At 41.1% G+C, this 25,681-nt stretch overlaps 1 protein-coding gene across 1 annotated transcript in view; it reads left to right on the plus strand.

The window, feature by feature from the left end:
- Positions 1–812: 812 nt before the first annotated feature.
- ELAVL4 (ELAV like RNA binding protein 4) overlaps positions 813–25,681 on the plus strand; it is a gene marked incomplete at its 5' end in the record, with an annotated part of 129,074 nt that continues 104,205 nt past the window's right edge. The window contains one exon of the mRNA XM_081144295.1: positions 813–884. Coding sequence (XP_081000421.1) covers positions 867–884 — 18 coding nt within the window. The remainder of the gene's footprint in view (positions 885–25,681) is intronic.

Here is a 25,681-nt window from a genome sequence, read left to right on the forward strand (position 1 = left end):
GCTTTAATATTTCCATTCTAATACGATGATGCTAAGTAAGTTTACTTCAGCCCAGAAAAATCTTCACTTCCTGTATTTTTAAGCAAGGTAGATTTTCTTTAGGCAGTAATGGGCATTCTCAACAACCCAAAGATCTGCAAGTTTCTGATCCAGAGAGTGGAAGTTTATCAGTGAGGCCAAAGAAGCCCCTTTCCTATTGAAATGCTCACATTAATGATCACATTAGACTAATACTTCTGTGGTTTAAGAAGCCACTGAGAAATGAAATCAATTTTACTTGAAATCACAGTGCACAAAAATCTTGGTCATTTTGTTTGGAGCTCAGAGATGTCGATCCTTGTCTTCATTTCTCACTTTGGACTTATCTTAGACACCAGTCAACTGGCCATGGCTTGAAATGTACAGTTAAGGTGTCCCCACTCCCTGCTGGGGACAGACCACCTTTCTAATGCCTCTTTGCCCAAAGGGTAAGAGTTTTTCTAAGGGTTCCAAATAAGTCACGTTTATGAAACCTCAGGGCCTAAGTGTTGTGCCCAAATGGTGCAGGTGGACTTGAACAGCAAAGGATTTTACTTCACTTACAATGTAAGCCCAGGGAGCAGTACTGGAGAAAAGGAAGATTTACTCAGCCAATTTTTTCAGCACAGCCTTGATGCCCAGCCCCGAGCTAGGCGCCGGGGCCGCGGCGGCGCCTTCACCAGCGAGGCTCGTCCTCGGCGCCCGCGTCCGGCGCCCCCTGGAGGCGGCGGCGGCGCCCTGGGCGGGGGCGGCGAGGCGGCTGCGCTGCGCCGAGACTCCGCGGCCCGCCCCGCCCGCCGCGCCGCGCCCGGCCTCCGCCACCTCGAGCCCGCCACGCCTCCGACACGATGCGCCTCCGGAACCAGGTAGCGGCTCCCCCGCCCGCCCGGCGCCCGGCCGCCCCCCCACCTGCCGTCCGGGGCGTCGCGGCCGCCGGCTGGGCTGCTCTGGTCCCCCAGCCCCGCCACCCTGACTCCCGGGGACCGGGAGTGGGCCCTTGTAGGAGGGAGCCGCCCCGGCTCCTCCGGCCCGGGGAGTCCCGGCGACCCTCTCCGCTGCCCGTCTGGTGGCCCTGGCCCAGGTCCCTCCGTCTCCCGCGTCCCAGACTTCCGGGGCCCCAGAGGCGACAACCGAAACTCGGCTCGGCGCGCGCGCCTCCCCCTCCCCCAGCGCGGGACCCGGGAGAAGCCCCCGCCCCGCGCCACGCCCCCCGCATCTTGCCCGGGCCGCCCTCGGGGTGGCTCTGCTGAACTACTGGTGGCGCCAAAAAGTCCCGGCGGCTTCGAGTGAGCGGGACCCCAGGGTGCTGGGCGAGGGAGCGCGGGTCCTCGGGGACCCCGCCGCGTGACTCCCGCTAATTGTGGAGAAGCATCACCCTCCAGCGCTCTTCCCCTTCTAGAGCCTGCTGTGGACCTGGGACTTGGGTGTCTCTAGGTGACATCAGGAGGGCGCTCCTGTTGTACTAAGCGGTGCTCCTGTCTAGCGGAGGGAAAAGGGGCTCAGGTGTTGCGGAGGGTGTGCTTGTGTGGTGTGTGTTGTCCCTCCTTGCGCCGGGGTTGTCAAAAGCCTAGGACTTAGAAGCACACGTCCTGAAGCCTTGAGCCTGCCGGAGACGAATTCGTTCTAAAAGGGAGAGTCCTCCTCCCCCAACATATGGTAAGGGATTTAGGGAGACCACGGGGAAGCCCAGGGGAGGGACTTCTAGAAAACAACTCCAGTTTGGGAGAAAATGAGCCACATTGATTCCCAAGGTGGAAGCTGGTACCGCTCCAGGGTGGTGATTCTCGCATCTTTCCTCGGGGGGATCAAATCCCCCCTCCACCACGCAGTTTGGCACCAGCCCTGCGGGTTGCTGAGGGCCGACGCGTGCCCCTTTCCTAGCTGCTTTATTTTAGCAGAACCCCTCGAAGAGGGTGCCTTGCACGACCCTTCTGCATCTGTGCGCCTAGTTTTGTATAATACTTGCAAATTGACACTGAACAAGCTTTAACCTCAGTCGTTTCAGAGTAAGTTGGATGTTTTTTAAGTGAGAGGTGAATGGAGCCCCATTCATGAGGGAAATCGTCTGTGAAGTGTTTTGTAAATGTGAGTGGGTTGAGTTTAAAACACCGAGTAAAATTAATGGTAACAAGGAATCAAAAGGTTCGATCCAGATGTTTTGCCTCCTGACTTCTCTGAGAAATTGACAGTGCAGTGCTGTACTCGCCTATGGGGTTCACCCAGAGCAAGGGGTGGGTGGATTCCTTTGGTTCATTTTGCAAGCACTAACCCTATTGTGGGGTTGATGGGGTTGTCACCCACACACCCTCCTCTAACTACTCTAGAAACCTGTGAGGGATTTCCATGTAGTTGAACCTGTAGGTAATCCTTTAATTATAATTAGCTTAACCTCTTGTTTGCTTGCTTGTTAAGATAAGGTACTTGGGTATGCTTATGATACAGGTGGGGTTGTGAGTTTGAACTGGTGACCTCACTAAAACTGCTACTTAGTGTGTGCTTCGAATTAACAGAAAACTCCTTAGCATTTGTGTAGAGGTGATATTGTTTCGCATGAGGGATTCCAATTCAGATATTCTTGGTTCAGGTCTTATCCCACCACTCAATTTCTTGGTCCTTTATACCCCCCCCCCCTTTTATTCCAAATAGACCAATGGGGATACTACCAACCTTTGACTTGGGAATTAAATGGAATACCATATATGTACAGTGCCTGACTTGTGGGCACTCAGTAAATACTCCTATTGTTACCATCCATTAACAGTAGCTATTACCATTACTGCTGTTATATCTGCTTAAAAATAAATACCTATAGCTGGGAGAGAGATTGACGAAAGGGCACAGGGAACTCTGCAGTGATTGAAATATGCTGTATCTTTATTAGGGTGTTGACTACAAGGGTGTATCCCTTTATCAACACTCATCAAACTAAACCCTTAAGATATGTGTGTTTAATTGAAAAAGTTAACCTCCACATGTTAAGTACATATCTTTTGGGAGGTAGGAGTTGATATACCAACCTAATTCTGCATCTTCTAGTGAGTCACTTCCAGAGATCCCTCTGCATATATGCATATCTTCATAAATTCATGTTAGGTCATAGGGAAGGTAGAGAGAAGGAGCACTAATTTTTCCAGTTGGTTTCAGGAGTGATGGTCCATGGAGAAGTATGATTGGCTTGTGCCGAGATTATATTTAATTTGGAACTTGCATATTGTATTAGTTTTTTACTAGTAGCTTTTAAAAAACTAGATTAAAATGTTTTGTTTGATCCAAGAGTACTCATTTGCATAATATAGGGTGGGGCAAAAGTATGTTTATAGTTGTGAGTATACAAAGCAGAGTTTCTTTTTGTATTATTATTAATTATTGTATTATTTTCCATATGAACAACTGTAAACCTACTTTTGCCCCTCTCTGTATATCTATCCAGTAAGCACAGTTTCTGAAAGGTCATAGTGATTTTACATCCCTTTCCTTGCTTTCAGTAAATTCTTTGCATTGTTGGTAGTTAAGTGAGATACCTAAAGAGCCTTTAGGACATAGTAAATGTTAATACATCTACCTGTGATTATTAAAGTTGATATTTTCCTAAACATCTTTCATCTGGAGGTCAGAAATCAACACTACAGATTTTGATATCAATAAAGATGGTGTGAAAGTCTATGAAGTAGAGACAAGTGACTAATTGATAATAAAATATAAAAATAAAATCTCACTTATTCAAACATAGTGGTCACAAATTTTTCAATGTTAACTCTTAGGAATATAGGCAAAATAACAATGGAAGCAAAACTTTAATGAGAAGCAAAAAAATATATGCCACAAAGAGTATATTAACTTGTTTACTCACAGGCAAGCTCCTTGGACGTTCCCTCAAGCCTTTTGATTCTTACTTGAGACATAGTTCCAACATATGCTTAGTTGCCTAATTTCTTAGCCTATGGCAGATTAGAAGGCTTGGTAGATAGGAGATGGACTAGAAGTTTCAGTAAATGTTAGCTGGAAGTGAGGGACAAATTACAAAAGTAAGTTTGTTTCTATTTTGTTTGTTGGTTTATTTTATATTTTATATTCCACATAATGAGTGAAATCATATGGTATTTGTCTATCCCTGTCTGACTTATTTCACTTGGCATAATACCCTCTAGGTCCATTCATGTTGTCCCAAATGTTAAAATTTCAGCCTTTTTTATGGCTGAGTAATATTCCATTATATCATTTTTTATATATATATCACATCTTCTTTATCCAGTCGTCTGTTGATGGACACTTAGGTTGCTTCCATATCTTGGCTATTGTGAATAATGCTGCAATGAATATAGGGGTGCATATATCCTTTTGAATTAGTGTTTGGGTTTCTTTGGATAAATACACAGAAGTAAGACATGAGAAATTAGTCTTAATCTTAGGTAGATGCAATAATTGAAATATAATATTTAACAGTTGTCAATTTTGTTGGAAATTTTAATGTTATTATTTAAAAGGGTTGCATTATGGTATACTCTACTTTAAAAGGGGACTGGCATGCAATGATGAGTTCTAGAAACATGTCCATTCAATATAATTAGAATATAAATTTTGGTTTGTTAAGAGGCAAGCTTCAGTTATCTGGAAATTTTACTTAATATGGAATGATTTATTCCTCATGATACTGCATAAATTAAGAATCCATTGTGATTAGAAACTGGATTTTTAAAATGGCATTCTTCTTTTGTTGCTACGATATAAAGAGACGAATCATACATGGTGTACTAGTTTGCTAGTGCCTTCATAACAAATACCACAGACTGGGTGGCTTAAACAATAGAAATCTTTTTCCAACCAGTTCCGGAGGCTAGAAGTCCAAGATCAAGGTATTGGCAGAGTTTTTCTGAAGCCTCTCTCCTTGGCAGGTAGATGGCTAACTTATATAACTGTCTTCACAGAGCCTTTTCTCTGTTTCTGTGTCCTAATCTCCTCTTCATATAAAGACACAAGTCATACTGGATTAGGGCCCACTCATATGACTTCATTTTTCCTTAATTACTATCTCTCTAAGGGCCCTATCTTCAAATACAGTCATATTCTGAAGTACTGGAGGTTAAGACCTCAGCATATGAATTTTGTGGGGAACACAATTCAGCCCACAAGACATGGTATCTAGTAAAAAGCTTAACAAGTCATTTCAATTCTTGATTTGGAACAGTTTGATTTGGATCTAAATGTAGTTCTTTGTTGCAGTAAAAAACCCAAACCAGGTACCAACACACACACACACACACACACACCCCTTTTATGTGTGAGGCTTACAATTGAAGCAGAGTTAAGGTCACTGTCCAAGCTGAGTTAATGTGTGACTGGGTCCACTGAGAATCGTGTCCTTCATTGATTAAGAAAGATGGCTGTGCAGTGGCTTCCTAATCTTTCTGACTATATAGCGCTTTGGGTGATGGAAGTAGGAAGGTTTGGCTTTCTGGCAATAAACCGTTTAACTCTTTGATACCTTCATATCTAGTTATGTCATTTGAGCTCTTTGTTTGCCTTTCCAGGTATCTCTGCAACCAAATAATTATACTAATTCCTCAATGCATATTTTCTTTATATTCAAGCCATGAATTTTTTTTATCCAAATTTGCTGCATAGGCCACCTTTGTTCACTCAAATCAGAGCCCTGTGATAGTTTACTCAGAGGTGTACCTAAACTGCCTACTGCAGGGTTTATTCCCCTTACCAGTTTGAAGTTCATCTCAGCTCCACCTGCTCATGCATCAGGATGTGATATTTTATCTAAAGAAAAAAAAAAAAATCTCTAAACGTCTGTAGTGCAAAAATGGCTCCCAAATGCATTCCGTGTGTTACTACCAGTTTGTGCTAATTTGCACAGCCTCTGAACAACTGGCAAAGTGGCTAGTGTTGACGTTGCAGCTGCTACGGAGTCCCCAGTTGCTTTAGGAATTTTTACATTTTATTAGTGTAATGACAGAGTTTACAGTTATTCACGGTATGTTAATTACAAACACTTATTATCTATAGTACCAGCTTGATGCTTGATCTTATATTTCTTTTAATAGAAATGTTGCAGCTTTTATATTTAATTATAATGGGGATTAATCATCACTTATATGAGTTTTCACCTACAAGCAAAACATTTGGAACAAATTATAGTTGAGATGAAGTGATTAGATTTAAAATACGCCAACATAGATTTCTTTTTTCAACTTTTAAATTTTCCATTAACTAAAACTTGCTAATGTCGTTGAGCCCACTGAAATGATTTCACATGACTGATTAGATGATTGATCGACTTCATTCATTCATTCATTCATTCATTCATTCAGTTAATAGTTGGTGAGTGTCCAATATGGTCCTGTCTAAGTTGTAGGTGCTTGGGCTACACCAGTGAACAAAACAAGCATCCCTATCCATAGGGGCATGAGGGAAGGTTGACATTAAAAATAACCATAATAAATAACTGCATTATATAGCATGTTAGAAGGATATATGTGCTGTGGGGGGGGGGGGGGAAGTAGAGTAGGATAAAGGGAATTAGGAGCTTGCTTGAGGGTTGCAGCCTTTAATGGGGTGGGCATTGAGAAGGTGGTATTTGAACAAACTGGATGGAGGTGGAGAAGCTGGCCATGCGGCTGTGTGGAGGTTAAGCAGCGGGAACAGTCAGAGGAATGGCCCTGAGGCAAGAGTATACCTAAAGGGTTCAAGGAATAGCAGGGAGGTCACTATGGCTGGAGAGGAATGAACAAGAAGGAAAAAAGATTGTAAATCAGATTATAAGATTCGTATGCTGAAGAAATATTGTCATGGTTCATTATTCACCAATGAGTAGATAGACACTCAGCCTTTATACTAAGCACATTGTAGGGGCTTTGCAAATGTTTGTTGAATGTTCTTTGGCAAATGAATTGGTACTTATGAGAACTGGTCCTGAACCACAATAGAAAATGGAATAGGCTTCTAGAATTTTTGTTAGTTCCGCTACTGGCAAAAGTTAGAATTGGAGTTTGGAAAGGAGAAGGGCAGGAAATTATAAGGAGAGGCTGGTGTATAGGTGTCTAAGTCCTGCCTGACCATTGTCACATGGACCTCACTAGGGAATTAATTTTTCACTTAGACTTAACCATTTGGTACTGAAAAATTCCTTTTCAGTTTGATATTTGTCTTCATGATTTGAACTTTTAACCAGAAAGAATAAAAATTCTAGTGTAGGGGATACTCTTGATTCGAAAATTTGAGGTCTATCAATCTCAGGAGATTTAGACAACAGACTGGCATTATACTTTCTTGTTTACTTCTTATAGGATGGATCTCATAATTATTACATTTGTGTACTTATTTTGTTTACAGTTTTTAAAGTATTTTTACATGTAATATCTCATTTGACCCTCACAGGAAAATCTACGTGAGAGGTGGACAAGCATTATTACATTTAGGACTAGGTATCTTCCATTTGATCTCTAATCTGCTGTCTACTCTTTTGCTCAACCTTGTATCCCCTGAGTCTTGGGGCCTGGTCTAGGGTCCTGCCCTTAGTGGACAATCAATAAGTGTCTGTTGAGCAAATCACTCAGTTTGAGGTTCCTTCAACCAAAACCTTTGCATGAAAAGTTTTGAAGTTGTTTTTACTGATTTAAATTAAAATGTCAGAAAGGTCAGATGAGAATGAGAGCAAGGAAGATAAAAAGCAAAAATTTTGAGTTCCTATCACCTAGAGAGGGAGAGGGAGTCCGTGCGGTGGACTCGTGTGTTTGCTGCTAGAGGCCTGAATAGGACCTCGTACAACTTTGGTCCCTTATCCAAACTTTGGACACCTGTGGCTGACCTGTGTTAGCTCGCTCTGTGATTATAGAAGGGATTTTCCTCTTCCTAACACCCAAAGATTGGTTGACCATCTTTCCCCTACATCTCTGATGTTAAAGGTCCCTTAGTTCTCACAGCGTGAGTTTCTGGACAAAGGGTTGGTCATCTGGGAAGCAGCCATTCTGAGGGTCTTCCTCAGGTCTTTGGAACTAGTGTTCCTGAAAGTGCCTGGTCCATGAGTGTAATAATAGAAGTGAGATCCCAAGTCTGTATTACAAGAAAGAGTTTTGTACTACAAACTCTCCCAGTGTGCTCAGGCTATCACTTGTTGAGGGGAAAATGATACTAACTGTAATGCTATACTGTAATTTGAGGTCAAATTACTATGTTGTTTGGAAACATGTGACAGAAAGCTAGAGATCAAGAGACTTTAGTATACATGGAACAGTTCTACAGTGTGTTGAAATAGTATTTCTCTCCTCTTCAAGGACATGGTCTATTTTGGGGTATATATTATACAGGGTTAGAATATTTTTATAATAAAATAATTTCAAGAGTCAAATGGTACCAAAACATTTTTATCAAATTAAAGTAAGTTTGAATTGGGCTTTTTTTCTGACTTTTATTGTGGAAGAATCACAGTCTACAAGGGAGCAAGTGATCTGAATAAACTAAAATTTAGTGATCTGTCCTCTGGCCACAAAGTGTTATCATATAGAGTCACAGTGGACCATGGTCTGCTTTCCTAGATAAGTTTTGTTCCATGGGAGACCTTCTCCGATTCATAAGCCAGAGAACAGACTTAATAAATTGCCAAGTCAGATTGGGATAGCCAGTACTGTAACTTTCATAATCACCATGGAAAATTGGACATATATGAGATGAAGTGACATTCTGCAGGTATGAGGACAGGATTGTACATATGATTGTGCATATAAGGAAGAAAAACCAAACCACAGAATGTTAAGGTGGAAATGTTTGTGAGTAGCAGCATTATTACCGTAGGTTTGTGGAGCACCCTGCCACTTTCCTCCTACATTTTTTCACATAGGGTTGTATAAAAGGAGCATGAAAATTGAAGAATAAAATGTAAAAACAGAACTCTGAATTAATAGTAGGAATTCTGAGATAACTCCTTTATCACAAGTGTTCTTTTTTTATTAAATTTATTGGGAGGGACATTGGTTAATAAGATCAATAGGTTTCAAGTGTACATTTCTATAATACATGATCTGTATATTGCATTGTGTGCCCACCACCCACAGTCAAATAGTCTCCCGTCACCATCTATTTAGCCACCTTTTCCCTTTACTACCCACCGTCCCTCCTCTGATAACCACCATACTATTGCCTGTGTCTATGAGTTTCAGTTTTATATCCTACAGATGAGTGAAATTATATGGTTCTTAGCTTTTTCTGACTGATTTATTTTGCTTATCATAATATTCTCAAGGTCCATCCTTGTTGTTGAAATGGCAGTATTTCATCTTTCCTTATGGCTGTGTAGTAGTCCATACAAAATATTAATACAACAAAAAGCAGGTTCTTTGGAAAGATTAATAAAATTGACAAGCCCCTGGCTAGACTTATTAAGGAAAAAAGAGAAAAGACTCATACAAACAAAATCAGAAATGAAAGAGGAGAAGTTACCACAGACATCGCAGATATACCCAGGTTCATACTAGAATACTATGAAAGACTATATGCCACCAAATTCAATAACCTGGAAGAAATAGATTAGTTCCTAGAAATATATAACCTTCCTAGACTGAATCATGAAGTATTGGGAAATCTAAATAGACCGATCAACAGTGAGGAAATTGAAACAACCATCATAAACCTACCAAAAAATAAAAATCCAGGACCGTATGATTTCATTAAGTGAATTCTACCAAACATTCAAAGAAGATTTGATACCTATCCTTCTCAAACTTCAAAAAAATTGAAGAAGAGGCAATAACTTTCTAACACATTTTATGAGGCCAGCATAACCCTGATGCCAAAACCTGGCAAGGACAACAAAACTGCAGACCAGTATCTCTGATGAATGCAGATGCAAAAACCCTAAATAAAATACTAACAAATTGAATACAACAATACATTAAAAAAATAATACACCATGATCAAGTGGGGTTCACTCCAGGGATGCAAGGATGGTTCAACATATACAAATTGATCAATATAATACAACACATTAACAAAACAAGGGATAAAAATCATGTGATCTTATCAATAGACACAGAAAAGCATTTGATAAGATTCAACATACATTTATGATTAAAATACTCAATGAAGTGGGTATAGAAGGAAAGTAACTCAACATAGTAAAGGCCATACATGACAAACCCTCAGCCAGTATTGTACGCAATGGTGAATCACAAGCATTCTTATTTCTATACCGATTATCCTAGTTAATGGCACCTACGCAGAAGAACCTTGAGGAATTATCCTAGATCTTTCTCTGTACTTACCAGCTGCATTCAGTCTCTGATTTTTTTAGTTATCTAACATTTATTGAGTACCTGATATGAGCCTTTCTCAGGCATGGAGAACAATATAGACAAAAATCTCTCCCCTTGTGGAACTTACATTTTCTTAAACATCATATTTCCCTGATTTTATAAGATTGCTGAAATGGAAATCCATTTTACAATTGATGTTTTTTAAAAAAAAACTAAACTAAAACTTAGCGATTTGTGTTGTGGTTTCTATTCAACTATCACCTCAGTTGAATTATTTGCATTTGGAAGCCCGTAAGCAACTGGATTTTAACTTAAATTTGAATTCCTGTTTGTCATTTAAAATCTCTTTAAAAATAGCCAAAAGCACAAGGAAAGATGCTCAACCTTATTAGTCATTAGGAAAATGCAGATCAAAACCACAAGGAGATACCATTTCACATCCACTCGCATGGCTATAATAATTAAAAACAACAACAAAAAACCCAGAAAATAATAAGTGTGGACGAGGATATGGAGAAATTGGGATTCTTAACATTGCTGGTGGGAATGTAAAATGGTACAGCCACTGTGGAAAAGTCAGCTTCTCAAAAAGTTAAATATAGAATTACCGATAACCCTCCCACAATTTCACTTCTAGGTATATACCCAAAAGAACTGAAAAGAAATATTCAAGTACATGCATAGGCGTGTTCATAGCAGCATCATTCACAATAGCCAAAAGGTGGAGATAGTTTAAATGCCCATCAGCGGGTGAATGGATAAACAAATTGTGGTATGTACATACAATGGAAAGGAATGAAATTCTGATATGTGCCAAAATGTGGACAGACCTCTAAAATACACTAATTGAAAGAAGCCAGACACAAAAAGGTGACATTTTATCATTTCATTTATATAAAGTATCTAGAATAGATAAATCCAGAGTCAGAAGGCAGATTGGTGGATGCCAGGGCTAGGGAGGGGGAAATGGGGAGAAATGCTTAATGAGTAAGAGGTTTTACTTTGGAGTGATGGAAATGTTTATAACTAGATAGAGGTGGTGGTTGCCTAACATTGTGAATGTACTAAATGTCACTGAATTGTTCACTTGAAAATGGTTAATTTTATGTTATGTAAATTTCACCTGAATATATTATTTAACAAAACATCATTCTGTCATGCAAAATTGAAATAAAAGTTATTGTGTTCCTTGAAGTTTGCCTGTCATATACCATTCAATCCAATTAAAAACAGAATGAATTGTCAAATACCTTTGTATAGACCCTAGAATTTCAGAGTTCAGGGAGATTGGTATGGCCTTTTCATGTGTCATCAAGGACTGTCATTTAGGCATCTGGCATCTATATGTCAAAAGCATTACTTCCAATAAAAGCTGCATGACTTTTCATGATACATAATCAAATATAGAAGGGGTGTCCACATTCTTTTTCCCCCTTAGCAGGTTAGAGTACATTAGTGTGCCCCACTAAGGAATCATGAGTAGTGTCGCCCTTCGTAGCTAAGTCAGAGCACTGATAACAGAGCTGCAGCTTGCTTGGGGAAGTAGACCCAGGACCAAGATCCAGAGCAGTGACTAAGGACTTTGTGAAGCAGTCTCCTGATATTACCATGTGGAGGCTGAGCTAGGCAGACTGTTTCTAAGAATATGCTAGACTGGGTCCTCTTCTCACTGCTGCACTGCCACCAGAATGACCCCATTTGCAGAATTACTCTCCCACTGTCATGAGCCAAGTCTCAAAACACAGTGGCGCTTGAGCTCAGTTGGGCTCATTTATATATTTGCAGTCAGCTCCAGGGCAGGTAGGCAACTCTGCTGACCTTGGCTGGGCTCTCTCACATGTGTAGGGTTGATGGGCTATAGGCTATTCTGGGATGGCCTTGACTGGGCTCATGTGGCTATTTTCTATGTGGTCTTTCTTTGTCTGGAAGGACAATCAAGGCTTGTTCACATGACAGTTTGGAAGGATTCCAAGAGAAAGAGAGTCAAAGTAAGCAAGAACTGATACAGTGGGATTCCCACTGCATGCTATTGGCCAAAGTAAGTCACAAGGCCAACCCAGATATAGGCATGGGGAAATAGATTATATATCTTGATAAGAAGATCTATAAAGTCACATTGAAAGGGCATAAATACAAGGAGGTGTAAAGATTGTGGCCAGTTTTGCAATTGTTCCACCACACCACTCTTATATTTCTTCTAGAAATCATAGAAAAATACTTGTACCATGGTTTGCAGATTACAAAGACCTTTTGTCTATAACCACTGAGTCTAACAGTGAGACTGAGTTAAGTATTTTTGAGCCTTTAGCATGTGCTGGATACTATCTTAGGCACATACTTCTATTGAAACCTTTTCTTACCCTTCCAGCACACATTGATTGCTGACATTTGGGCAGTCAGGTTTCTCCTCAGCCTACTGCTCTCCTGACTCTTCGAGGGTCATGTTATTTACTTTCATGGTTTCATGTTCCACTTTTATATAGGAACATTGATACTCCAGCCTACACCTCCCAGAGCTTTGTTTTTCTATGTCTCATTGCTCGTCAGGCAACACTTCATAGTTGTCACATGACCGTCTCAAACTCAGCATGCCCAGATGGGTAACCAGATGTGTTATTTTAAAATATATAATTAGGCTGATAATTCCAAGTAAAAATACTATGAAAATTCAAAATACCTGTAGTAATTGTTTGGCCCTTCTGTGACCTTTATGTACGACTTTGAACCCCTTAAAGTTTTAGCGACACTGTAAATAGAGATACTGTAATTAACATTCTGAAAAATACTCTCTGGACAAAAGCATTTCTTATTTGGCCTTAATCTTGGGTTGGTAGGTGGGGTCCTGGATATAGATTGGGTAGCCAAGGAGCTTAGGAAATTTGAGTTTTTATTTAGGGTTTTAGTGGTGCTACTAAATATAGTATGTCCCATTTTCCCTTTTCCCTCAGACTGTCTCATTGATGTAACATGAAACCAAATAGAACAGTGCAGAACAGCTTGAAAGAGTGAATATCATGTGTTGAAAAGGAACATCACAGTATCGCCTGATAAAAATAGCTTGAACCCACAGCAAGCAGAGATTGGCGCACTCTAGAAGAATCCATATTTTTCAAAGGTTTTATTCACTTTTTACCCCCAAGACACTGATAGATGTTTGCAAAAGTGCTACCAAGTAAGGGGTTGATGGGTGGGGGGAAAATAACCTTTAAATGTGGTGGTCAAGTAATTAGTTGTTAAAAAGGAGCAGCAAGAATGTGTGTATAAAGGCTCTGTACTTTTCCATGTGACCAACCAAATATGTTCACATTTCTGAGCATTGAGGTAGAGTTTTGACAAAGACAAGGTTAAGAAGCCTGAAGAGGAAGTGACTATATTATTTATTTATTCATTCAACAAGTCTTCCCCAAGGGACCACATATTTTATTCATTAAATAGGCATTTACCAAGGAAATGCTCTATCTTGGGTATCCAGAGGATACAAAGGTAAAACAGATATAGATTCTCAAGGAGTTTCATACCATGTAGGGAAGACATTTTTGCATATGAGTGTGCTTATAAATATTACTATGGTGAAAGGGACAGGTATCATCAGAAAGAGGCGGATAAAATGATATGGACTTTATATGTTCTGTCATTTATTTATCTGACAAAAATTGGTACCTCCTGCATCTAGGCACTGTGGTAGGTGTTGGAGACAATAGCTTACATTCCAGCAGGGCATATAAATAACAAGCTTATAAACTATTAAACAAAACAATGCCATTTCAGATCATCAGTAAATGCTATGAAGAAAATAAAATAGGTTAAGGGGGATAGATCTGGTGGATGTTGTTTTAGGTGGGTGGTCAGGGATGTGTAGAGATGGTGTTAGGGAAATAAAGGTCTTCCTGAAGTTGAAGATTAGACATGGGAGAATAAGAAGTGTGTTTGGGGAAGAGCAATCCATTTGGACTGATTTGGGGGTGGGTGAAAAGGGGTAATAAGGCTCAGGAGAGTTCGTGATCCTCCATCTTCTGGTATTTTGAAGGCCTCTCAAGTGGAAGGAAGCAGGACCAGACTGGGACCAATGGCTGGTTTCAGGGGTTCAAGTCTATCTGTCTAATAGTAGAGAGAAGGGCCTCTGGACTATGTTGGAACAGCATGGTCAAGTGCCTGTGAATTCCACAGGAGTGCAGGAATGGTGTCTTTTTCATCTCCATGTCTTGTTGCTTGTCCCAATGTATGACACATAGTAGGTGATCAAGAGTTGATTTTTTAATTGCATTCCTGAACTTCACACATGTGTGGTTGTGTGAAATGCATGGATCTTCTTGCAGGTATTCCATTGAGATGGCTCTGGATCTACATGAAGGCCTACAGAGAAGTTTTCCTAAAAGGGATGGCCTATTCTGTTTCAGCAGCCCCCTTTTTCATTTCATAGGCATTTTCTCTTTCTAGGATCAGAGAGTGGTTTTGTTGTCCATAGAGCCGTACCTGATTTAAACAGGGCATGGTAATCTAATTTCTATTTACTTCACTTATGCACGAACATTTATTTATTTCAGAGAGAGTAATTTACCCAGGGTTTCACAGATAGTAATACTGAGGCCTTGTGTCTCTAAGTCCATGCCCTTTCTACTACATCCTGTGGTCTTATACAAAACAGATTTCATTTCATGCAAGCTCTGTTTATGGATCTCTGTGTCCTGGTTCAATTTCTTTAGCAGCTGCATAGTCTTACCAGCTAAGAGGACTGCCTGCTGTTGATGAAGACCTACTCACTGTGCTGATGAGGACACCTTACTCTCTGTCCCTTGGTTAATGAAGCCTTCCTGGACCTCTCTGGCCCCGATTCTCTTTTTTCTGATTGCCTGTGGCATATACCTTGCCCCACACCTTCTCACACTTAGCTTGTTTTCTTATTGTTTCTTCTGCTTGAGTCTTGTCTCCTTAGATGGGTTGTATGTTCTTCTAACCCAAGAGCTGTGTTTGAAACCAGGAACTCCAGAGCCTGTGCTGGGCTGTTACTCTCTAAGGTGGTCTGTCATCTCTGCCAGACTATGAACTCTGTGGGAGGAGAGACAGATCCTATTCACCTTTCATCCCCATTCATCCCTAATGCCCAGCTCAATGGTTATTAAGATGAAATTTTAAAATTCCTTTTGTGTGGATAATGCCCTCATCTGTGTCTCAGGCTGCAAGATAGAAGGTGCCTACACCTGTGCACTCTACTCAGCCCTTTACTAAGACGTCCAGCCTCCCTCGAACGTCACAGAACCTGGAGGTGGAAGGTATTGCTCCATCTTTACAGAGGAGAAACTCATTCTTCAGTCCTTAGTAGGCAGCGGAGTTGGGATGTCAACTCAGGGCACTTACCTTCATACTGGTCATTTCTCATCCTCTGTATCTTTAAACTTTTAAGAAACTTAGAAATTTTGTGGATGGGGGCAAGGAAGGATATTTGACAAATTCTCTTTTATTGTTAAATAAAAGCTCACCTTGATTGTGAGACCAAAAAAAAAAAAAGCTATTTTAATCTCTAATACAGACACAAATGCTCTATTGATTTTTTTAAAGCAATGTAACAAAAACCCATGTCCCTCTTTTTGTGAAAAATCATTATTACTAGGTGTTGTGGTCTGCAAGATGCTAAATAAGGATTCTAGCTAAAATGCTTTGCAAAACTATTTCAATGCAAAATCAATAATATACATGAAAAATTTATGAAAAGATGAATTAAGGATAAAACAACTCCTTATCTTTTGGTGACTACACACATAGGGAGCATTAATATGCAGTGTTAACTTTCGGTCATCCACTGGGGTTTGAGATGTAGTGGCTTTGTAAATGAGGGACTATCACGAACCTCATCCGAATATAACGGAGGCCATAGCCAAACTGGACAGGCCATGGGTACCAAAGGCCTGAAATGCTGAGAAAAGTAGAGCTCTAACACTGGGCTGGACTCTGGGCTTCCCAGGTTAGACTCCTGCACCTCCAGTGGACCACATGAACAAGACCGTGAGATGGTATTTGGCTAGTCATGACTGCAAGGCATGCTGGGTCACCAGCACGGTAGGAAGGGAGAGATGAATGAGGCTAGTGGCCTGCAGTCCAGGTAACATACTTTGAGAGGTTGTATTGGTAACACTTGAGATCAAAGGTTCTGGGGCCATGGTGTGCATGTAGCATGGCCTACCTGGACAGTGCTTCTTTAGTTTATGGCTGAAGCTTAGGCAGATTCTTTTATAACACTCAGCACTTGTTTTATAGTTGCTTATAGTTTGGTCTTATCTCCTTGAGTTCCTTGAAGAACCAGTCTCTGAACAGTTGGTTATTTTCATTACATTATCCTTGTTGTATATGCTCCAGAATAGGCACTCTAAATACATGTTGAGTGAATAAAAAGATGGTTCCAAAACCACCCAGAGGGAGATTAGGTACAAAAAATGACCCTACGATAATAGTGACGATAATGGTTGCCATTTATTGAGCATTTTCTGGATGCAAGGTGTGTTATACAGGTAAATGTTCACTGGGGCTGCTCGTGTGTCTTGTTCTGGCTCGGGGATTCTCTGGATGAGAGGGACCCAGTTCATGCCCTTGAGGAGCTCATAGAAAAGACAGAGGGCAGTTCCCATATGTGAGCTAAGTGCTGCAAGAGCTATGGAAGTTCATGCAGAATGACCTAATAACCGTGAGGGAAAAGGAGTCTGGGGGAGCTGAGTCTTGCAGAGGAAAGAAGAATTTGCCAGATGAAGACATTGGAGGCAGGGAGGAGGAATGGGTCAATCTAGGTGGAAGGAACAGTGAAAGCAGAGGTGGGAAGATGCTCAATTGTGTGATGGGTTTATAGAACATTAATTAAGCAAATACATTGAGCACCTACTGTGTTTTAGGCACTGGGAATACAATTATCAGCAAAACCTCATGGAGCTTTAACCTAGTTCAGGAGATAGACATAAATAATAGTAAAAACTACAAACATTTATCTACATATTGTATTAAGTGCTGTGAAGGAAAATAAGGTACTAAGAGAATAGAAAATAATTTATATTTGGCCTTCATGGGAAAGGGATATTTAAGCAAAGACCTACTGGTGTAGCCCCGAAGAGAATGGGATAAAGTGTGTGCCAGATGGGATATGCTATGTGTGTGTAAAGGCCCTGGCACAGGGAAGAGCTTGGCATGCTCGAGGGACTGAAAGGCCACCGCGGATCACATACGTCCCTGTAGGTGACATTTTAGGAAATTTAGATTCTATTCTAGATGCAAGGAAAAGCTATTGAAAAGTTTTAAGCAGGCATTTCCCCCCCTTTTATTATGAATAATTTGAAACATACAACAAAGTTAAAAGGCTTTTTAAAGAGGCAGTAGTAGTATATGGGAAAGGGACCAACATGGGCTAGAACGGGGACTGGGAGCTGAGTCTGGAGCCTTTAGTGCCCTGTAAGAGACAGAAGATAAGCTGTACAGTATACAGGCAGGGAGAGTAGGGTTAGAGAAGGAGGAGGTGGTTTGAAAATTAGTTAGGGGCACATTGCCTAGCCCGTAACAGTGGCTTGATAAGTATTTGCTGAATGAATGAAAGTACAAACAGCAGGACTTAGAGTGTCATGGTGATGGAGGATGAGGAGATGAGTTGAGTTGTAAACTGTGCAAGTCATTCAACTTCTTCAAGCCTCAGTTTCTCATCTGTAAGATGGGAAAGGTGAGAATATTTCTTGTATTAGTTAGTCAGGATTCTCCAGAAAAACAGAACCAATAGGATATATGCCTGCATATGTGTGTTTATGTATACTGTATATGCATATATGTATAAAGAGATTTATGATAAGGAATTAGCTTGTGCGATTTTGGAGGCTGACAAGTCCCAGAATTTGTAGTTAGCAAGCTGGAGACTCAGGAGAACTGATGGTGTAGTTCTAGTCCTGAAGCCTATAGTCTCAAGAACTAGAAATATGTTTCAGTCGAGTCTGAAGGCAGGAAAGAACCGATATTCCAGCTCAAGGCAGTCAGGTAGGAGGAGTTCCCTTTTACTCACAGGAGGGTCAGTCTTTTTGTTCTATTCTTGCCTTCAACTGATTGGATGAGGGGCCCACCCACATTAGGGAGAGCAATCTGCTTTACTCAGTCTACTGATTCAAGTGGTAATCTCATCTGAAACACCCACACAGACATACTCAGAATAATGTTTGACCAAATATCTGCGCACCCTGTGGCCCAGTTAACTTGACATATAAATTAACCATCACATTTCTCATGCTTGTTTGGAAATGCTGTGTGAGTTAAAAACAAAAACAAAAACCAACAAAACAATTATATAAATGTAAGGGGTGTCATCATTTATTCAAAGGAAAAATGTTATCCCTTAATGAGAATAGCTTACATTTTTGTAGCTTGAAAACATTTTATTCATTAACAAAACTGTTGATCAGTCTTTGATTTTGTGAAGTTGTTTCAGAACTTTTCCTTCATTAGAGTTAACAGAATGATCTTGTGTAAAGGAAACAAACCTAGTTTCCCTAGATTCTTTTTTGTCGTAGGAATGGGATGGGAATGAATTCTCCACCAAGGAGTTAGGTCTATTGGGTAGCTGTGGGAACTAAAATTTTTCATTTGATTCAGATATTGGACTTTTGGTGAAATTCTATTTTTTCCTAATTGCATTTTACCCTCATAGCAAATTTTGTAAAGTATGTTGAGGTTGTCAGCTTGGAAGATACAAATTATCATCAACCATGGCCACATACTCTGATACACTTTAGTGTTATGGTTTTAGATTTTTTTTAATCGTAACCTCTCTTTTTAAAATTTTATTTTTGAATTACAGTTGATACTCAATATTATTTTGTATTAGTTTTGGGTGTACAGCATAGTAGTTAGACAATCCTAGACTTTAAAAAGTGATCCCCCCAATATTTCCAGTACCCACCTGGCACCATGCATAGTTATTACGGTATTATTGACTGTGTTTCCCATGCAGTGCTTTCACACCCCTGTGACTGTTTTGTAACTACTAATTTGTACTTTTAATCCCTTCACCTCTTTCACCCAGCTCCCCAATCCTCCTCCCCTCCGGCAACCATCAGTCTGTTCTTTGCATCTATGAGTCTATTTCTGAGAATAGCTTACATTTATGTAGTGCTTCCCATGTGCTAGTTATTGTTCTGTTTTACTTCACTTGTCTCATTCAGTTATCACAATGACCTTGCCTCCCCTTTGACCCCTTGGAGGGATCCGTGTCTCTCCTTGGTACTGCACACAGACTGCCTGCACGTGGTGAAGAGGAGCACAGGCCCTGGCGCCGCCTGCCATAGTTTGAGTCCCAACTCTATCACTGGCTGCATGACCTTAGAGGCACCTTAGAGGCACCTGTGCCTCAGTGTCCTCCTCTGTGAAATGGGATAATAATTGTACAGTGCTTAGAACAGGCATTTAGTATACAAATACATGCTAGGTAGGTATGTATGTATAGATAGTATGTTTATATGTATGGATGTTGTAGTGGTGGTGACAGTGATCACACAGAGAGCAAACTCTCATGCCTCCACGGGCCAGTGAAGCAGCCAAGAATAAGTCAGTAGGTGAGGCGGGGTGATTGGAGAACTAGGGAGTGTCTTCTTAAAGGCGTTGAAATCTGGAAATTTCTAAAGTACTGCTTGGGCCACTATCAGTTTTTAACCCTGGTCCACCATATTCCGAGCTGAATAATGAATGTTTCACAAGTGGTTTCCTTAACCAGCCTGCTAGCAGAGTGGTCCATTTTACAGAGGTCAAGTGGAAGCTCACTTAGCAGATGGTATGTACCAGAGGGAGCTGGGGCTGAAAAAGGGAACAGAGGCCTGACTCCAAAGCCAGTGTAGAGGTTTCTGGGTGAGTGGAACAGGGGCAGCGAGTCTGGCCTACAGTCCGTACCTCAGCACTGACCCCCTTGATTCGCGTTTCACTGATGTGCTTTTCTCAGTGGTGAGGTCGGACTAAGGAGAGGAAACCTGCCAGTGCTCCTGCAGCCTCCCCGAATGTCTTCAGGGCCTCCCCATGCAAATCACACTGCCTGCTCACATAACTCTCTCCTCCGCTCTCGTGTCTAAGACGGGCCTCTGTTGGCGGCTGTGCAGGTTGTGGCTGTGATTGTGTTTCCTTGCTCTTGGCATGATGAGCCCGGAGGGTAGGGGCCTTATTCATCTTTCCCTCCCCTGCCCCCCAGCACACTGGCACCGTTGAGCGACATATCCTGGGCCTCCCTTCTGGTCTTTGTCCATCTCTCGTCAGGTGATTACCATCTAAAATGCTTAGTTTCTCTATCTTCAGAATTAGGATAATCACTGTCGCAGGTTGGACTCCCTGGGAAACAGACACAGATGTGGACCAGCGTGCAGGAGGGAGTGCTCTTGGCATCACGACCAGGAGAGGGGGGAGGAGGGGAGGGGAGGGGAGGGGAGGGGAGGGGAGGGGAGGGGAGGGGAGGGGAGGGGAGGGGAGGGGAGAAGGGACCTGGGGGAAGCAGAATCAGGCAGGGGGAGAAGTCGGGCTGCAGTACAGTCTCAGTGGAGGCCTCAGCCAGTCCCTGGAGTAGCGCTGAAGCTGAGATAACCCTTCAGAAGTGTTCTGAGTTGGGGTGAGGGTGCCAGGCCTTTCTGCCCTGTGTCTACCAGTCCCTGGATGTGGGGTGCCCCAAGAAAGGGGTGTGACCTTGGAGAGAACGAGCTCTCTTCAGTCAGCTGAGGGCTGTCTAGGGGACTGAGCCCTTCAGTCCTGAAGGAGGATGTTGGTGGCTCATCACAGCCTCTACCGCAGTGGCAATTTCACGGGGTTATTGGAAAACGGACATATGCAAAAGCACACCGGAAAGTGCAGACAAATGTAAGGCTGTAGTTGCTGTTAATATTAATAGCAATATTAGTGGGGCTTAGTAAATATTTCTTCAATGGACTTGAGGTTGTTTTCTTAGAATAAGTCTGTGGTAAGAATCATGAAGTCGGCACATACCCTTGTTTTTATTCCTCTCACTTCCCCAAAGACACCCTTTCCCCTGCTCTTTTGTTATTAATCTTGTCTTAAAAGTGCTTAGGCCATCCTATTTTAAAACCTCTAGGGCTGGTTTGATTTGATTTCCTTTCCACTGAAATGACTGTTCTGAACTCTGACCTTAATCCGGGATGGTTAGAGCAGCTGGAAGCACTTTCTTGACTATCTATCTTCACACTTTATATTCCACATAGGCTCAGAGAAATCCTAAGTCCTAGTGCAGCTTTTAAACATTGCTGCATTAACTATTCCTATCCATGAGGTTAATTAAACATAATTGAGGGTCGGCCCTCGCATGCCCGACTTTGTACTGACCCTGGAGTCAGTTCTGTCAGCCCGTAGGGCTCAGACATGAGAACACCTTGGCAGAAGCCGTCAACGTGAAAGATGAATGTTCCAGAGATCAAGAATATTGAGCAACTCTGGGTCAATTCCAGGGAACAGCTGCTTATACAAAGAACTGTGCATGGGAGTTCAGAGGTGTAATACGCTGTTGATTTCACACACACACGCACTCTGATGTACTCAGGCAGTTCTTCTGTGAATTCTAACATCATATGATTTCTCTCAAGCATATATGTATGTGCATATATTTCTAACTCACAAATCTTGGGTCACTTCCCTACCTAAATGTCTTCTGTAGCTCCCCCTAACATCTCTACCATAAAAAAAAAATCTAAAGTCTTAGCAAAGCTCTTTTAGTTCCCTGAATATGCTAGGATATTTTATGCTGCTTGTCTTTGCACCTGCTATTTCCTTTCCCCAGAAAGCCTTCTCATTCCCAAGCATCAGTTCAAATGTCACCTCCACCAGACAGTCTTCCGTGGCTTCCCCACAATGACCCTTGCCACTCTTTACTGCCTTTCCTCCAAAACAGTGAGCCCCAGGTGGGAGGAAAATGAATTTACGGACCTGCTAGAGAGGTGAGAGGGTCAGGATGGGGAGAGAATGAGAGAAGTTATATGCAAAACCCTTTTATGTAAAACATATCCTGTAGGGCCAATACTCAGTTACATATATCTCTAAAAGTGTGACTTAATGTATCTGGTATTTGATTTTGTTCTTCATTTTAAGAAGAACCAAGAACCACCTTTTATCCAAGGATTAAAAGCGTTTATGGAGAGGCTTTCTGAGGAGTAAAACTTTCCCCTGACTGCCCTCTTGTGGAGGTGCTGAAAGAGCCAGAATGATAGATAAAAACATCGTAAACCTCATTGCCCAGGTTGAGAGAGCAGTGTCCTGGATTGTTGTCCCTTGCTCTCTTTAGTCAGCCTACCATATGTAAATAATTTCAGATTTTTAAAGAATTAGAGTATGGCAAGACATGCCCCAAACTGAATTCAGTTTGTCTCTGGCAAATCAGACAGCTCTTCAAAAACCTTAGAATACTCAAGAGTGAAGGTCGTGAACAGCACATGGAGGAATGTCACGTGTGGTTAAGAGAGGTCTCTGCTGGGTGAAGTGGTAGATGCGTATGGGCTTTAACAAATACACAAGCTGACGGAAGCCCTATTAAGGAAGAATACTTTAAGTTCTATTTACCCAAGACCAGTGGTGTTTCTGCCATGCCCAAGAATCACCTGCTCAGCCTCTCATCCATGTTCTGATTCAGTGGGTCTAGGCTGGAGCCCAGGAATATGCATTTTAATAAGCACCCTAGGGGGATTCTCATGGATGTGGCCCTCACACATACTGCAATGGGAATGGGTTTTATAGAGCCATTTACACACTTTTGTGTGATTAGGGCAATTTTGATTTCAGATATTCTGACGCATTATCCCATGAGTACACTCCTTTTAAACCTTATATCCTGATTTGGGGCTTGAAAGACATGGTCTTCATTTCTGTCCATGGAATTGCAACTTAAAATTAGCATTTGATCTATAACTATAGAACAGACTTTCTTTTTTCCAGCCTCCCTCCCGTTCTTTGTATCTACCTACCTGTTAACCTGGCTGTCTACCTATGTATCTTCGCACCTACCCTCTTGTATTTATGAATCAACCTGTGCACTGTGCCTTGTGCCTAGTGAACCAATGTGAACCACAAGAAGAGCCAGCTTATTGGAATAGGGGTTACCCTGGAATTTGGGCATTTTTTATGGGAAAGGTAAGAGGCACTGGCCAGGAAGTAACCTATCCTGGAGAATACTACTAACTATAATTTCCTGAGCACCTACCAGGTAGCAGGCACCCAACAAGGCTTCTTAGGTACATTGTTACTAACCTCACAAAGTAGTTCACAGGTGAGGAAACTGGAAACTTAAAGAGGTTATGTAACCACTTAAATCATCCAGAGTCATTGAGGTTGAACTATAACTTGAAACCAGGTGTGTCTGACTCCGAAGCTCTCTGCTCCCTTTCTCTGGGACGTGTCTCTAGCGACCTGCAGGTGGGCCCCAAAGCTCATCAGCCTTTTCTAGGCCCACCAGTCAGTTTCATTCTCATTAAAAATAGAATTTTAGGAGAAAACTCCATTTTCAAGGAAAGTAAGTTAGCAAATCAGGAATTTCTCCAGGGCACTGCTACTAACATCTTTCCAGTTTCTGGGAAATCAAAAAATCAATTGTATTGAAGTAAAAAGAATGCTTACTGTGATTTTTAAAAGAGGTTTCTGAAGGTTGTTTTAAAACCAAACTGGGCAGCCATGTATTTTAATTTTGTAGTTTACAGAGAACCTGCTGCATTGTTGACACTCCTAAAAGGTCAATAACAACTTGTTTGATATTTCAAGTTAATTGTGAGTCTCTGCATGTTTGCATAGCTGAACCTTTATTGCTAAAGGTCCCTTATAAATGTTGCATTGCCCTCAATGTTTGGGGCTGCCTTGAATGCCTTGTATGCCAATGGAAATGCATTTGTTGCAGTAGAAAGACATTTGATTTAACACAGTATAGCTTATTTTCCTGTAGCCATCAGAATATTTTTATTATGATGATGGTTTCACAGAAGTTCAAATGTTGGGTTAAACTGTAAGAAAAATTATAAGGCTCTTTTGTCCTAGTACTGTAAAAATTTCATCCCAGCAGCTCAAAATGTATATAACTGCGAGCTCTGTGTGAGGGTGCCAGTCTCTTTGCCAGCATGATCAGTTTTTAAAGTCTTAGCTACATTGGTGAATCCATCACCTCAGTAAAGTAGTTTAAAGTGAATGAATTAAATGGACAAAAATAGAAAAGTGTTAGCTATTTTGATCGGTGATTCAAATGATGCCTGCTAATTGTAGGTGCCCAGGACATTTTTGTTGAGTGATAAAGGAATCTCATTTGATAAGGGGATGATATAAAGTTGACATTTGGCTGTAGTGCCAAGAACACCGAGATCCTTTTCTGAACCCCTTTTTCCATGAGATCACACAGAGAAAGGTAAGTGCAGTGAACAATTGCAAGCAGAGACGCACAGAGGAGTTCCATCTCCAGCCCTTGTCATCTGGACTGGACCTTGCAAAGAATTTCTTGCTGGGTCTAGGGGTGGCAAGAGCATTAAAATACAGCTGCCCCTCACCCCTTTTCCATATGTCTGCATCGGAATGGTGAAGGAAGACCTGTTCAGAGCAAAAGAAGGCTATTTGCCCTATCATTGCTGATATAGACCTGTCTAAATGCCATTTCAATATCATCTCTTTTACAGATGAGGTACTATTTTTATTCACATATATTAAAGTAACAAGCACTTTAACAATTGATAATATTTAATGCATGGCATAGTGAAAACTTTACCCTCTGAGGCCATGATCCAATAAAAAGCTTTTGAATCTGACTGGATTTATACTTGCAAGCTTCTTTGTTAGGTGGGCAGTGAAGGGCAGACAGATACCGAGACCTTCCCTTTCTCGGTATTGTTTTAATGTACATGTTTTTAAAACTATTTATGGGGTTAAAACATTTCCACATGTTTGTTAACCAGGTGTAGGTCCTCTTTTGGGTAACTATTCATGTGTCTTGTCTTGTCTGAGTCTATATGGATGTCTTTTGTAATACATTGATGTGAGTGCTTTAAATATGAAAGCAGTAATTCTTTTGTTTTATATCTATGGTAAATGTGTTTCCAGCTTTCTGCCTTATAATTTTTACTGTTTCGGACTGACTGAAGTTTTTAATTTACATGTAGTAAATTCTATCAGTATTTTTCTTGTTAATTGTTTTTATGCTTAGAAAGGTCCAAGATTGTATAAATGGTTACTCATCTTTTTTTCTTATTTTATGTTTGATTAACATGTCTTGTTTAGAAGTTGCCTTTTAATTGTTTAAAGGAAGGTTAGAATTGTTTGAGTTGTAAAAACCTGGTTCTGTAGTACCTTTCCCCCAAATCGTTGAGAACTTTTTTCCAATTAGGCTTTCAAAAAATAGATTTCAAAATGAGGTATAACTGGATAAGCTTTAAAGGTATTTCTTTGTTTAG

This window comes from Miniopterus schreibersii (genome assembly GCF_964146895.1).
Source record: "Miniopterus schreibersii genome assembly, chromosome: 8".
Taxonomy (NCBI): domain Eukaryota; kingdom Metazoa; phylum Chordata; class Mammalia; order Chiroptera; family Miniopteridae; genus Miniopterus; species Miniopterus schreibersii.